This window comes from Acromyrmex echinatior, chromosome 14 (assembly GCF_024713525.1).
Source record: "Acromyrmex echinatior isolate Ae372 chromosome 14, ASM2471352v2, whole genome shotgun sequence".
Taxonomy (NCBI): Eukaryota; Metazoa; Arthropoda; class Insecta; order Hymenoptera; family Formicidae; genus Acromyrmex; species Acromyrmex echinatior.
Genome location: NC_141865.1, coordinates 1,707,230 through 1,723,404, shown reverse-complemented (window position 1 = coordinate 1,723,404; position 16,175 = coordinate 1,707,230). Strand labels below are relative to the sequence as shown.

General features: G+C 30.3%; 1 protein-coding gene and 2 long non-coding RNA genes across 3 annotated transcripts; 2 read left to right on the top strand and 1 right to left on the bottom strand.

The window, feature by feature from the left end:
• Positions 1-1,819: 1,819 nt before the first annotated feature.
• LOC147907320 (uncharacterized) lies at positions 1,820-5,128 on the top strand. The gene is made up of 2 exons (XR_015547341.1): positions 1,820-3,872; positions 4,202-5,128. It is a non-coding gene; the product is annotated as an uncharacterized LOC147907320 (long non-coding RNA).
• LOC147907319 (uncharacterized) lies at positions 4,426-6,866 on the bottom strand. The gene is made up of 2 exons (XM_087413175.1): positions 6,454-6,866; positions 4,426-5,784 (listed from the first exon to the last, which is right to left on the bottom strand). Exons 1-2 carry the CDS (start codon positions 6,574-6,576, stop codon positions 5,185-5,187), a joined length of 723 nt encoding a protein of 240 aa, XP_087269301.1. The 5' UTR covers positions 6,577-6,866; the 3' UTR covers positions 4,426-5,184.
• Positions 6,867-9,010: 2,144 nt separating this feature from the next.
• On the top strand, positions 9,011-12,572 carry LOC147907318 (uncharacterized). Its single transcript, XR_015547340.1, has 2 exons — positions 9,011-11,190; positions 11,520-12,572. It is a non-coding gene; the product is annotated as an uncharacterized LOC147907318 (long non-coding RNA).
• Positions 12,573-16,175: the final 3,603 nt, after the last annotated feature.

Sequence of the window (16,175 nt, the reverse complement as noted above, 5' to 3'; positions counted from 1 at the left end):
AATTTTTAGATTTGAGAAAAACCGTTCTTTTCATATAAATATCCTCTGGGTACTGAGCCCTCCCACCACGTCAAGGTGTACCCGTGAGAGGGAAGATAATCTGAAAAATGTATTGTAATATATGTAGCCATCTATAATATATTACTATGCAATTATTATGCAATCAGTTAACTTTTAGAAACGAATCTTAAATACACGTCCGCAATTCGTTATCATTGCGAAATAAATTCAGAGCAGATAAAAGGATTGAATTTTTTATTTATGGATGTTTGTAAGATATGATTAGTCAATGAAATGAGCTAGAGATCAATAAAAAGGAGAAACATTTCATTTATGATAATAAAAAAAAATAGTTTCAAAGTTACGTTTAATTTTTAAACGTATAACGAAAAAAGTGCACAAAAACCAAAAATTAATTAAATTATTAAACTATATTAATTGTGAAAGTAAGAATAACGTTATTTGCATGAGAGTATCCATACTAACTGCTTTTTTATAACTCGTGTGATACTGTTCGTACAGACAAGTAGTCGTGTCGCATGCCGTTCTTCTTCACATTTCTTTTCGAAACATTTAATAATAACAAAAAGTGTTAAATATAATACGAAATGTTGTATTTTATGAATATTCTCATAATACGATTACTAGTATGATTAATTATTCATTAAGTACATTTCGTATTATATTTGATATTATTGCGATAAGATTTCAAAAGGTAATGTGAAAGAAAGTCGCACGCGACACGACTACCTGTTTGTACGTATGTCGGTAAGGAAATAACTGCGCGATAACTAAGCGTAAACATAAACATGACGCGCCACTTCGTGCCACCTCGTACCATCCCCACCTCAAGGCCACACGCTAACCGTCTAACTGTTGAAATAATAACGAATATTACGAACAAGTAAAATAATATATTCTTTACATTTTTATAATATTTTCCGATTAATGAATCAATTTCTTATATGTATCTAGTTTTAGCGATGCGAATCGTTTAATGTGGTATCATAATTATACTGTGATACACCAAGAAACATATTTAATGTTCATTTAATAATTTTAAATATTTCGTATCAATTACAATGTGCTGACAAGACAAGAAATGAAAAGAGATTTTTACTAGCGTGATTTTTCTTACATAATTGCTCACGTGAAGTGCTATTGATATCCCGATATTATATCTCACTTTTTATTGCTCTTTTTTGTGATTTATAATTAACTAAAAATTAACAATATGTCCATCCTTTAAATGAAGATAAATGCAAAAATTTATTTTAAATTATGAAACAATTTCGACTAGAATAGAATAATACGTATAAATAGTATGCACATACATTTATAGATATGTAATTTAACTATAATTTATCTGTTTCTACTTTTCCCGTAGTATCCCTACGTATCCCGTATCATAAGAATGCAGAATAACATAAAAATGACAGAATTATACGATTCAAAGTGATAAAAAGCCGCAATTTGAAATATCTAACAATAAGAATATAATTTTCATACCGTATGTTAGAACACATGAAGTATCTAAAATACTCATGAGCTGTCTATGTGCGTAATGAATCTAAGAAGTAGAAATTCGCGTTCGTAGGTATATAATTTATTAACTAATACGACACCCGAAGCGACTCGTAAAACACATCCACCTCCCTCCAAGATCGCCGAGCGAATGCCAAAGTGATGACGTAGTCAACCACCGCGCCGCGCGGCACGTGCCCCCACTCTGTTCGCTGCGTGATCTCTCCCCTCGTTGTGACGCACAGAGTGGGGGAGCGTGCTGTGTAGCGCGGTGATTGACTACGTCATCACTTCGGCATTCGCTCGGCGATTACGGATGGGGATGGACGCGTTTTACGAGTCATTGCGGGTGTCGCATTAATTAAGGAGAATTAGATATCTACGAACGCGAATTACGGAAGATTGCCCAAAACTAAGAAGTATACTAAGGATTAATTGCTTTAAGGTTTTATTGCTTTATTTCTTAGATTTATTACGTACATACACAGTTCATGAATATTTTAGATGAATATTTCATGTGTTCTAACATATACGGTATAAAAATGAAATTCTTGTTGTTAAATCGTGACTTTTTATCACTTTAAATCGTATAATTCTGTCATTTTCGTGTTATTTCGCATTCTTATGATACGGGAAAAATAGAAATAGATAAATTATTGATAAATTATATTTAAATTACATATCTATAAATGTATGTGCATGCTATTTATACATATTATTCTATTTAATCGACATTGTTTCATAATTCAAAATAAATTTTTGCCTTCATCTAAATTTTCATCTTCATTTAAAGGATGGATGACATATTAATTTTTAGTTAATTGTAAATCACAAAAAAGAGCAATAAAAAGTGAGATATAATATTGGGATATGAATAGCACTTCACGTGAGCAATTATGTAAGAAAAATCACGCTAAAAATCTCTTTTCATTTCTTGTCTTGTCAGCACATTGTAATTGATACGAAATATTTAAAATTATTAAATGAACATTAAATATGTTTCTTGGTGTATCACAGTATAATTATGATACCACATTAAACGATTCGCACCGCTAAAACTAGATACATATAAGAAATTGATTCATTAATCGGAAAATATTTTAAAAATGTAAAGAATATATTATTTTACTTGTTCGTAATATTCGTTATTATTTCAACAGTTAGACGGTTAGCTCGTGGCCTTGAGGTGGGGATGGTACGAGGTGGCACGAAGTGGCGCGTCATGTTTATGTTTACGCTTAGTTATCGCGCAGTTATTTCCTTATCGACATACGTACAAACAGGTAGTCGTGTCGCGTGCGACTTTCTTTCACATTACCTTTTGAAATCTTATCGCAATAATATCAAATATAATACGAAATGTACTTAATGAATAATTAATCATACTAGTAATCGTATTATGAGAATATTCATAAAATACAACATTTCGTATTATATTTAACACTTTTTGCTATTATTAAATGTTTCGAAAAGAAATGTGAAGAAGAACGGCATGCGACACGACTACTTGTCTGTACGAACAGTATCACACGAATTATAAAAAAGCAGTTAGTATGGATACTCTCATGCAAATAACGTTATTCTTACTTTCACAATTAATATAGTTTAATAATTTAATTAATTTTTGGTTTTTGTGCACTTTTTTCGTTATACGTTTAAAAATTAAACGTAACTTTGAAACTATTTTTTTTTATTATCATAAATGAAATGTTTCTCCTTTTTATTGATCTCTAGCTCATTTCATTGACTAATCATATCTTACAAACATCCATAAATAAAAAATTCAATCCTTTTATCTGCTCTGAATTTATTTCGCAATGATAACGAATTGCGGACGTGTATTTAAGATTCGTTTCTAAAAGTTAACTGATTGCATAATAATTGCATAGTAATATAGATAGCTACATATATTACAATACATTTTTCAGATTATCTTCCCTCTCACGGGTACACCTTGACGTGGTGGGAGGGCTCAGTACCCAGAGGATATTTATACGAAAAAAACGGTTTTTCTCAAATCTAAAAATTTTCGGATCTGAATGATATATCTAGATAAATTTTTAGATATTGAATAAAATCGTTCTCTTCGTATAAAAATCCTACGGGAAAGCTAACGTACCCTCGCCGCTTTATTTGAAAATGAACGAACCGCAGCCGGTTCGTCGCGTCGCGCGTTTGTTCGGGAGTGTCGTTCAAGTAATCGGACTCTAGTTATAGTCCGCGCGCGATTATAGTCTATTATTCGCGAGTGTTTTACGCGAGTGTCCTGTGCGAGAGGATGTCAACCCTATGCTGAGAGGAGGAGGAGGTCTGGGAGAGGCATCAGGCATCGGCGGAGCAACCTTGCGGTAAATATTATTTTTTACTTATGTAACATCTGTGTCCTTCTTCTTTTAAATTTATTCTTCAGTAGTTTCATTTTAATGATTTGAAAATAATTAGAATAAAAGAATTATTTTGAAACTTTATAAATATGTATTTTTAAGAAAATATATAATTATTTTTATAAATAACTGAATGATAAATTATAAAAAATTCATTGCTTATAAAAATTATATATTTTGAATATTATATGATTTTATTTTTAAGAGAACGTTACATTTAGTAAATATTTTTTGAAATATTGGTTGATTTTTTACTTCATTTTAATTTGGATTTCATATTCTTTTTGTTACAGAATCATCGTAGTGACGTTGCTGATATAACTCCGCTGTTGCGCATCGGATTGGTGAGTGATAAATTAATGTTTTTATTGGGGTAACGGATGTGTGGTAATTTTATTAATTACTACATATCTATAGATGCATATGCATCAATTTATTAAAAATATGTGAATATACTGTATGTATAGCATTCCATACATCCGTTGCCTTAAAATGAATAAGTAATAACAGATTGGGATAAACTTAATCCTGAATACTTCTTTATTATATTGAATTTATTGTGCATGTATTGTTAAATTTATAATGTCACGTTACACTCACTCAATAAAAAGTTTTTCACACATGAATATGTATAAATATGTATAAATATACATAAATATCCATAAACATGTATAATCATATATGAAATATGTCCATACAGCCTTCTTTCTCTTGTAAAATTACTTTTTAGTGTGACAGAAATAATAATAGTGATGTGAAAACATTAAAAATAATTAAAAGAGTAATTTATATTATTTTATATTATTTGTTTTAGAGAAAAATCAAGTTTAAAGAAATGTAAAAAAGCCACTCATGTATAATTTTATATATAAAATTATGCATAATTGTGTATGAGCAATTTTTTCGAACATTTTTCCAAACTTGTTTTTTTTCTAAACAATGTGAAAAATTAACCCTTTAATTATTTTTAATGTTTTTACATTACTATTATTATTATTATTATTATACTATTATTATTGGGTTGGCCATATTCGACGGAAAGATGTTTTTTTTTCAATCATGGCAAAAAAACACATTTTTTGCTGTTCATTTTAAAAATCATTTAATAGGGTTCAAGGAAATTTGTGTGCATTATTTTTTGAATATGATATCTCTTAAATGACCGCCTTGAGCCTGCATGGCGAGTAGTGCCCGTTTTGCAGCGTTTTCCATCGTTTTGACCAATGTTTCGGCCGATATGGCGGCTATTTCCTGTCGGATGTTGGCCTTAAGTTCATCAAGGGTCCTTGGCTTGTTTTTGCGTCAGTTGAACTTTGTATGGGAACAAATGCAAATCATGATGCAATATGCGACGTAAAGTGGTTCGTTTTATGCCCAACTGCTTAGATCGACGTGTTTGAGATGTTGTTGGAGACCTTTGAACACTGGCCTGTACGAGTGCGATATTATCATCCGATCGCCTTGGTCGCATTTTATTTGGACGCTTGGGATTAGTAAGTGCCTCACCAGTTGAAAATCTTTCATACAAACGATACAATGTGTTCGCGGAAGGCGCATTTTTCACTTTATTTATTTTTCTCCATGCACGTTGAGTTTTAACAATTGACTTGTTTTGTTGAATGTAAATTTCAATAATCTGAGAGCGTTCGCGTGGCGTGTACTGCTGCATGGCAAAAATTTCCTTCGACTGACGCTTCAAATGCGCTACGTCGTTACTCCATCTAACATCTCTGTCAAAAGTTACAGTGTTGCCAGATCTTTCCGTCGAATATGGCCAACCCTGTATACCATCATTCCTTTTCGGAATGATTTTAGGTGGCCCACCAGATGGTACAATAAGATGTTCCTCAGGATTTCCTTCTTCATCCAGTATTGCCTATAAATAATTAAATTATTATTCCATTTTACGTTTATAAATGCGAACCATTATTGGCATGCAAAGATTTAATTTCGAATAGAAAGAATGTATATTGTGCAAATAAATGCATCGTGTTTCAAGGTTTGTGACTTATCACTTTAACTCTTCCAAAGCCAAATTACAATAGTATGACGTAGTTTACGTAATACTCTTTTTATCAGCAACTGACATACTAATACAAACAAGAAAAAAATAATCGTTTATTTCAAGACGCTAGTATACATGTATAAACTGCCCTTCTCCCTCCCCAAGTAGCATGTTTAGGGATGCATTCCGTTTCATGCATGATGTGCATAATGCATCATTCATCCTCGTTTAACATTCGACGAATAACAAGGCGAATAAATGATGTATCATGCACATCATGCGTGAAACGGAACACAGCTTAGATTGCGCAATCAAAGTATTCAGTATATTTTTAAACGAGCACTTTTTGTTGATAACAAGAGCATCCTTACTCGAGTTACGATAATATTAATCATATAATTAAAAATCCTTTCAATTAGCGCAAATACACGATAGCAGGCACACTACTAAATCGATAAGATCGATAAACCACGCCGTTGGAATATGAACGTTCGAGCGCGAAGAATAAAAAAAAAAGAGAAAAACTGAGATATCGTTCACCTTTGAGAGCCGTTCGAGAAGCGCCGCTTTGTTACCAGATTTGTCCAGGCCACGACGTTCCAACTCTGTTTTTAGATCTATAACTCGAAGCTCCGTCAATTTTTTCCCTTCTACATCGGCCATTGTACCCACGATGATCACTCACGAGTCACAAGACGAGATACAGTGTAGGACGAACGTTGATAAGTTCGAGCTTGAGTGAAAATCACAATTTGCAAAAACCGCAAATGGATCGTATAGCTCACTACGTGTAGAGTAGAGAATTCTGGAACACGAGCAAACTATATAATACTCTTCGATACGTCGGATTACTGTATCACAATGAAAACCAAATGAGAAGCCATTTCGTCTTTCATTCACCGTCGACGTCGACGATGCGACGGTGGTCGACAGTCGAATCAAATTACAGCTGTGTTCCAAAATTCACTAGCTGCGTTCGATAATGCAAATCTGAGGTGTCGGAGTGCTCTTACATTATAGCATATGTTACATGCACTATAGAAAAAGAGCACTTCGACGCTTTAGATTTGCATTGCCGAACGCAGCTAATATTAGTATCGAAAATCTAGAGTATGGTCAACGCGATGTTGCAAAGGCTTTGAAGCGTTTTTTAATTGATCACAATTTTTTACACACACACAATTGATTACAGTTTGTAAAATTCTTTCTTCTAATTGCTTCAAAGCATTTCTAGCGAGACTTTGACCACTCTAGGCTGCGTTCAGCAGAACGTTTATTTTTTGCAACTGTGACCTAGTTTCCACCAAGGATCAGAATGTAAGAACCAATCAACTATAGTCAAGTTAGTTTACTGATCCGGTTTAAACTCTTGTGATGGAAACTAGGCCTGTGTTTTCTTTGCACTGAATGACCTAGTTTACATCGTGCACTTGGTACGCGAATTAACTAGTAACTTTCTATTAAATTATTTTAATTTCAGCAATGTATTTAAAGAATGATAAATTAAATGGGAACAATATGCATTAAAATGATTAATTAAATATACATATCATGTATATGTTTACACATTACGTCGAAATTAAAATAATTCAATAAAAAGTTACTAGTTGAAATCCGTATCAAGTGCACGATGTAAACTAGGATATTGGATTATACAATAAATACTTTCAGGGCGTGTTCACACTTTAGTATCAACCATAACCGAAAATTTATCCCTGGGATGGACAGTGAAAAGTAAAAAATTTCTCCATTAATTTCAATGGTAAAAATTTTCATTTTTCATTCTAGGGATTAAATTTTATAATTGATATCCTTGACAGAAAAGCAGAAAACAGGGCATTGATTCTGTATCTTGAAACGAGGTAAAAATTACAAAAGTGAGCGAATTAACTAGAATACTGATAATTCCATTGATCAATATCTAGTGAATTTGCTCTGTAATTTTTACCAGAAATAAGTATGGATGTTTTTCATTTGATGACACAAGCGTCATTCTATCTTTATTACTCTTTAAATGTCAAGAAGGATAGAACGAAACTTGTATCGACTTGGGTCTGCTAGAGTCTTAAATATAACAGAAAAACACAAATGCTGTCACGATTGACTAATGAAATAATCAGTATGTAAGTAAATTCACTCACTTTTATCATTTTTACCTCATTTCAAGATACAAATCGATCCCCTGATCCGGATTAAACCATCGGTGAAAATTAAGCCACTGTATCTTAAGTTCTATATTAGTTGCAAGCTGATCATAAGTTAGTTTGCGACAGTCAATATGAAGCGTTGATTTCAAAATACAAGCTTCAGATTGGTTATCGCAACAAACTTGGCTTTGTGGTAGACGATACTTGTTTTCCTGCTGGATTGCTAGCTGGATTAGAATCTTATCACCGTACTGACTGCGATGTTGCGAGCATCACAGCCAATACGCGTAACAAAATTCTAATCAAGCTAGCAATTCAGCAGGAAAACAAGCATCGTATGCCGCAGGCTTTACACAAAGTGTTCTAACTATAGGGTGCATTCGTTTATGCTATGGACATATGAATATTTGGACGGAGCCTTCAGGTGCGGGAGTGAAAATTTTAAGGGAGGAGGTAGCTGCCATGTCTAACTTAATTTCCACCAGAGAGAAACCTAAAAGAGGTCATATCGGTCTTTTTCCTGATACAATCGAAATCCCCCGTACATCCATTTTCAGTTTGGCAACTACGTAACTACATACATTTTCTTACATTATCGATAAAAGTCGTTTCGTATCGTCGAAAATAGATATGGTTCGTCTCTGTACTAAATCCTTAGGACAGAAGTGTGCCGATATAATTACTAGTATGTATCAAAGTCTATCATTACTAGCAATTATAGAGACTTTTAATAAATTCAATCTCTTTTAAATATATATTGTCATTTTAAACTATAATTTAGCAAAAACAAACTAGAGATCCGTCCTCTACCACTCTCGTTTTATCGGCGGTCCTCTTTTCTCTGTAAGTATAGTCATCCATAAAACAAAAGATTTAAAAATAATCATTTTTAAATCATTGTTAAAAAAAAGTTAATTTTATATAAGAAAAAAAATAATATTTACCGTCCATCTTACGCGTCCATCCCCATCCGTAATCACCGAGCGAATGCCGAAGTGATGACGTAGTCAATCACCGCGCTACACAGCACGCTCCCCCACTCTGTGCGTCACAACGAGGGGAGAGATCACGCAGCGAACAGAGTGGGGGCACGTGCCGCGCGGCGCGGTGGTTGACTACGTCATCACTTTGGCATTCGCTCGGCGATCTTGGAGGGAGGTGGATGTGTTTTACGAGTCGCTTCGGGTGTCGTATTAGTTAATAAATTATATACCTACGAACGCGAATTTCTACTTCTTAGATTCATTACGCACATAGACAGCTCATGAGTATTTTAGATACTTCATGTGTTCTAACATACGGTATGAAAATTATATTCTTATTGTTAGATATTTCAAATTGCGGCTTTTTATCACTTTGAATCGTATAATTCTGTCATTTTTATGTTATTCTGCATTCTTATGATACGGGATACGTAGGGATACTACGGGAAAAGTAGAAACAGATAAATTATAGTTAAATTACATATCTGTAAATGTATGTGCATACTATTTATACGTATTATTCTATTCTAGTCGAAATTGTTTCATAATTTAAAATAAATTTTTGCATTTATCTTCATTTAAAGGATGGATATATTGTTAATTTTTAGTTAATTATAAATCACAAAAAAGAGCAATAAAAAGTGAGATATAATATCGGGATATCAATAGCACTTCACGTGAGCAATTATGTAAGAAAAATCACGCTAGTAAAAATCTCTTTTCATTTCTTGTCTTGTCAGCACATTGTAATTGATACGAAATATTTAAAATTATTAAATGAACATTAAATATGTTTCTTGGTGTATCACAGTATAATTATGATACCACATTAAACGATTCGCATCGCTAAAACTAGATACATATAAGAAATTGATTCATTAATCGGAAAATATTATAAAAATGTAAAGAATATATTATTTTACTTGTTCGTAATATTCGTTATTATTTCAACAGTTAGACGGTTAGCGTGTGGCCTTGAGGTGGGGATGGTACGAGGTGGCACGAAGTGGCGCGTCATGTTTATGTTTACGCTTAGTTATCGCGCAGTTATTTCCTTACCGACATACGTACAAACAGGTAGTCGTGTCGCGTGCGACTTTCTTTCACATTACCTTTTGAAATCTTATCGCAATAATATCAAATATAATACGAAATGTACTTAATGAATAATTAATCATACTAGTAATCGTATTATGAGAATATTCATAAAATACAACATTTCGTATTATATTTAACACTTTTTGCTATTATTAAATGTTTCGAAAAGAAATGTGAAGAAGAACGGCATGCGACACGACTACTTGTCTGTACGAACAGTATCACACGAGTTATAAAAAAGCAATGTTAGTATAAATACTCTCATGCAAATAACATTATTCTTACTTTCACAATTAATATAGTTTAATAATTTAATTAATTTTTTGTTTTTGTGCACTTTTTTCGTTATACGTTTAAAAATTAAACGTAACTTTGAAACTATTTTTTTTTATTATCATAAATGAAATATTTCTCCTTTTTATTGATCTCTAGCTCATTTCATTGACTAATCATATCTTACAAACATCCATAAATAAAAAATTCAATCCTTTTATCTGCTCTGAATTTATTTCGCAATGATAACGAATTGCGGACGTGTATTTAAGATTCGTTTCTAAAAGTTAACTGATTGCATAATAATTGCATAGTAATATAGATAGCTACATATATTACAATACATTTTTCAGATTATCTTCCCTCTCATGGGTACACCTTGACGTGGTGGGAGGGCTCAGTACCCAGAGGATATTTATACGAAAAAAACGGTTTTTCTCAAATCTAAAAATTTTCGGATCTGAATGATATATCTAGATAAATTTTTAGATATTGAATAAAATCGTTCTCTTCGTATAAAAATCCTACGGGGAAGCTAACGTACCCTCGTCGCTGCTTTATTTGAAAATGAACGAACCGCAGCCGGTTCGTCGCGTCGCGCGTTTGTTCGGGAGTGTCGTTCAAGTAATCGGACTCTAGTTATAGTCCGCGCGCGATTATAGTCTATTATTCGCGAGTGTTTTACGCGAGTGTCCTGTGCGAGAGGATGTCAACCCTATGCTGAGAGGAGGAGGAGGTCTGGGAGAGGCATCAGGCATCGGCGGAGCAACCTTGCGGTAAATATTATTTTTTACTTATGTAACATCTGTGTCCTTCTTCTTCTAAATTTATTCTTCAGTAGTTTCATTTTAATGATTTGAAAATAATTAGAATAAAAGAATTATTTTGGAACTTTATAAATATGTATTTTTAAGAAAATATATAATTATTTTTATAAATAACTGAATGATAAATTATAAAAAATTCATTGCTTATAAAAATTATATATTTTGAATATTATATGATTTTATTTTTAAGAGAACGTTACATTTAGTAAATATTTTTTGAAATATTGGTTGATTTTTTACTTCATTTTAATTTGGATTTCATATTCTTTTTGTTACAGAATCATCGTAGTGACGTTGCTGATATAACTCCGCTGTTGCGCATCGGATTGGTGAGTGATAAATTAATGTTTTATTGGGGTAACGGATGTGTGGTAATTTTATTAATTACTACATATCTATAGATGCATATGCATCAATTTATTAAAAATATGTGAATATACTGTATGTATAGCATTCCATACATCCGTTGCCTTAAAATGAATAAGTAATAACAGATTGGGATAAACTTAATCCTGGATATTTCTTTATTATATTGAATTTATTGTGCATGTATTGTTAAATTTATAATGTCACGTTACACTCACTCAATAAAAAGTTTTTCACACATGAATATGTATAAATATGTATAAATATACATAAATATCCATAAACATGTATAATCATATATGAAATATGTCCATACAGCCTTCTTTCTCTTGTAAAATTACTTTTTAGTGTGATAGAAATAATAATTGTGATGTGAAAATATTAAAAATAATTAAAAGAGTAATTTTTATATTATTTGTTTTAGAGAAAAATCAAGTTTAAAGAAATGTAAAAAAGCCGCTCATGTATAATTATATATATAAAATTATGCATAATTGTGTATGAGCAATTTTTTCGAACATTTTTCCAAACTTGTTTTTTTTCTAAAACGAACAATGTGAAAAATTAACCCTTTAATTATTTTTAATGTTTTTACATTACTATTATTATTTTTATTATACTAAAAAGTAATTTTTCAAAAGAAAAAGAGATGTATGAATATGTTTGGACGTATTTCGTATATGATTATACTTGTTTATGATTTATTATATTTATGTACATATTTATACATATTTATACATATTCATGCATGAAAAATTTTTTATTGAGGCACTTTAAATTATTTCTAATTGTTATTAAATTTAGCTCAAATTTTATGTACTAATCGTAAATTCATACGTGTTAATGTGAACATTATGTTATTAAGTAATTTAATTACAAAAGTATAATAAAAAATGGGTTCTTTCGATGATCGTTTTTTATTTTAAAATAATACATTTTGGAAGTTAAAACGAAAAAGAATAAAATATTCATATTTTTGAAATATATGAAATACGGGAAATTAAAAAATATAAAGTTTATATAAAATAATAAATAGAGTATATGAAATTATTTTCTAGGGATACCATTCTATAGAAAAATGCTTATTACAGTTTAATAATAAAATATTGTTTTATTATTTTTCCTATCTATCCTATCCTCAAATATTCATTCAGGATTAAGTTTTATACAAGTTGGTGCAGGAAAGCAATATCTATATATTATACATATACACGGAAAAAAAAAACAGCTGGAAACTTTATTGATTCAGCAAATCTACAGTCACAATATACAGACAGTTAATTTTCTATGTTAAAGTAGCAAAATTACCAGCTGAATAACATTAGCGATTTGTTAAGCCATCAATTCTTCTTAGTTATAGATATTGAATTCGAGCAGTAAGTTATAGGTTTGCTGTATCACTCAATTAATTTTTTTTCTATGTACACACATATATATACATATAATATGAACTGTTTTCTAAGAAATTTCTTCTCTTTCTCACACTTATTTATATTCATCTTACTAATGAAATGATACAAAAATTTTAATGTAGAACATATAATTTATTAATCTTTTCTGTAAAAGGCATTTTACGTTTATTAATTATTATTATTTATCTCAATGCACTTACTTCAGCCTAATCTTTTATAACTTATTCATATGTAGCTAACTGGATTTATACTAGTTAAAGCAGTACATGATGTAAGATCCAATATACATTTTGTCAAAAAATATAAGAATTTTATTTTATAACTATTTTAATATAACGTTGAGAGTTTTGCATAACTTGAAATACTTAATTTTGAATTAATAAATTATTCAAAAAATGATTTCAATAGTATACAAAATACGATAGGGATATATTTATTGAATTGAGAGAAAACAATCCCTTCCAGATCTCACATCATTCACCTGAATTTCTCATCTCCGCATGTTTTGAGATGAGATTCAGCAACGAATCGTTCGAATCGTTAAAAATACATACATTGGCCTTGAATTTTATCGGATGATAATCGTTTTAGTAATTTTCAATTATTTATTTTTGAATAAGTCTTTTTGATTACATTATAAAATTTACTTAAGCAATTTAATTTAGTTTCGTAATATTCGAGACTCTTGAAATAAAAACGTTATTGACATGAAGATTTTTTAAAATTTAGGTTTATATTTAGTTAAATATTTATGTTTTTGATTTTGAATAAACACGAAATTTATTCGTATATTAATAGAATTGTTATTATTAATGATAATTGTTTATATTAATATTTAGTCCATTTTATTAATATGATGGCCTCTTCGCGACGCGTTCGTGTTCCGCGCATCATACAAAAGCGTAAAGTCTTACGCTTATTGCCGACGATATTAGTCGGTAGTAGTCGGCAGCAAAAAGGAGTATTTCTCCTTGTTGTCGATTTTTGGCTTATGAAGCCAGAATTTTGGCCAGGAGCAACGAAAGGTGAGTTCAATCTGGCCAGAAGAAAGAAGAGAATCTCTACGAGTCCAATGAGCAGAATGTCTAAAATCGACACATAAGACAACTTTAAGATATCTTTCAGAATTCTTTATGAAATATCTTAAAGATGTTTCTTAAAGATATCTTAAAGTTGTCTTATTCGTCGATTTTAGACATTCAGTTCATTGAAAGATAGATTGAGGTGTGACACCTAAGTTTGTAAAAGATAAACTGAATATTCGGGAGGATAATTTGCTCGCAAATTGCGAGTTCTTACATTTTTTTAGAGTTATTTAAAATACAAAAAAAAACCAACAAATAACAAGGCTAATGAGAGACAGTGCAGATAATCAAGTGCAAGTTTGATAGATTAAAAAAAATCTACAAAATTTGCGTTTAATTATCCGCGTTGACTCTTATTAGCCCTGTTATTTATTAATTTTTCTTGTGTTTTAAAGATTGAAAGAGCTTGTTTTAATTATATTATTGCTTATTGCTTATGTATTATTAGTATGATCACGATTAAATTATCCCACTGAGTTTATTAGTACGCGATAGGATATATGATTAGACATTAGCTGCGTTCAGCAGAGAAAGCAGCTAATGTCTTTCCAATTATTGTAAAATTCTTCTATGTGACAGGCTTGTGCATTTAAATTCATAAGGAATCAAAAGCAAGAATCAATTGTATTGAAGAATTTTACAAAAATCGATAATCTACTGTCTCTGAACGCAGCCATTAAAGTATGTTGTATATTTGTAGTGTTATTACATATTTATAAAGTAATGTAGGTAGGAATACGGGTGGAGATGATATCCGCGAATAGGCACAAATAAATAAAAATACTGATAGGTAGGACAATAAGTATGAACGGTAGATAGGAACTATATAGGTAGGATATAGATAAGTATACAGGTAGGACTAAACATGTCATATGTACACACTTGATAATTGGAAATGAGAGATTAAAATGAATAAAATTTTAAATTAATTTTAAGTTTTATTTAATTATCAGAATCCCGTTCCAATTATCGAATATGAAAATAAACTAAATTATATATCTTGAAACTAACGTGGTTCTAATATTAACACATATAAAAAATAAGAGCATAAAAAACATTAATGTAATAATAATTAAATATCACAAACTATAACTTGTGCTGTGGTTTTTTATGCTCTTATTTTTTATATGTGTTAAACTAAATTAATTTCAAATTTTATTAAATTTTCAGCTACTCTGAAATTAAACTTTTTTGTAAAATTCTATACACGTACAAATTATGCAATGTATATTGTAATTAACTTTAAATTTTGTAAATAAATGTATGTATAATAATATTAGGTATGTAATATAAAATTTATGTAAACTATTCAGATGAATGCTATAATCATACTTACTTTTTGTAATTTGCACAACAATTCCCAGGAAAAAATGTTGTATATATGGTCATATTTTATATATAATGATATATAATTATATATAAAATATGTCAATTTTTTATATAATTATGTATAATTTTATATAATTATATATAATTATATATAAAACATTTTTTCCTGAATTACTAATTAATTATACATACATTTATACTGGAATATACACCGTATTGAATATCTATTCAATATAAATAGCATTTATCTTGTTGTAGTAAACCAAATTGTTGCGTAATTGATGTAAATTATACGAACTCAACGAAACATATAATAACAAAAATTGTTTATTTATTGATTTAATAAATTTAATAAATATTTAAATTTAAAACTTTTTTTTAATTTAGATTTTATTTTGCATATCAAAAAATCATTAATAATTTTAAGTAATTTCTTATTAAAAATTTGACGTTTAGAATTATCATCATTTTTTCTTCGTATTTAGTACAAATTTATTAAATAAGTCATAAAGATTGAAGCTTTGACTGAGGCAATGGTTAAATATTAACTCTTACTTGCTTTTCGACATTTACATTTTTAACATTATAAAATTACAAATATCTTTTAGTGAATAATTTATTATATGCGAAGGCCTCATATCGCTGTCTCTCGCATCAGATGGATGCCAGTGATTATGTAGTTTGTATCAATGGAAAGTCGAAGTTATTTTCATGATGGAGAATTATTTCTCGTCGCTTTTCG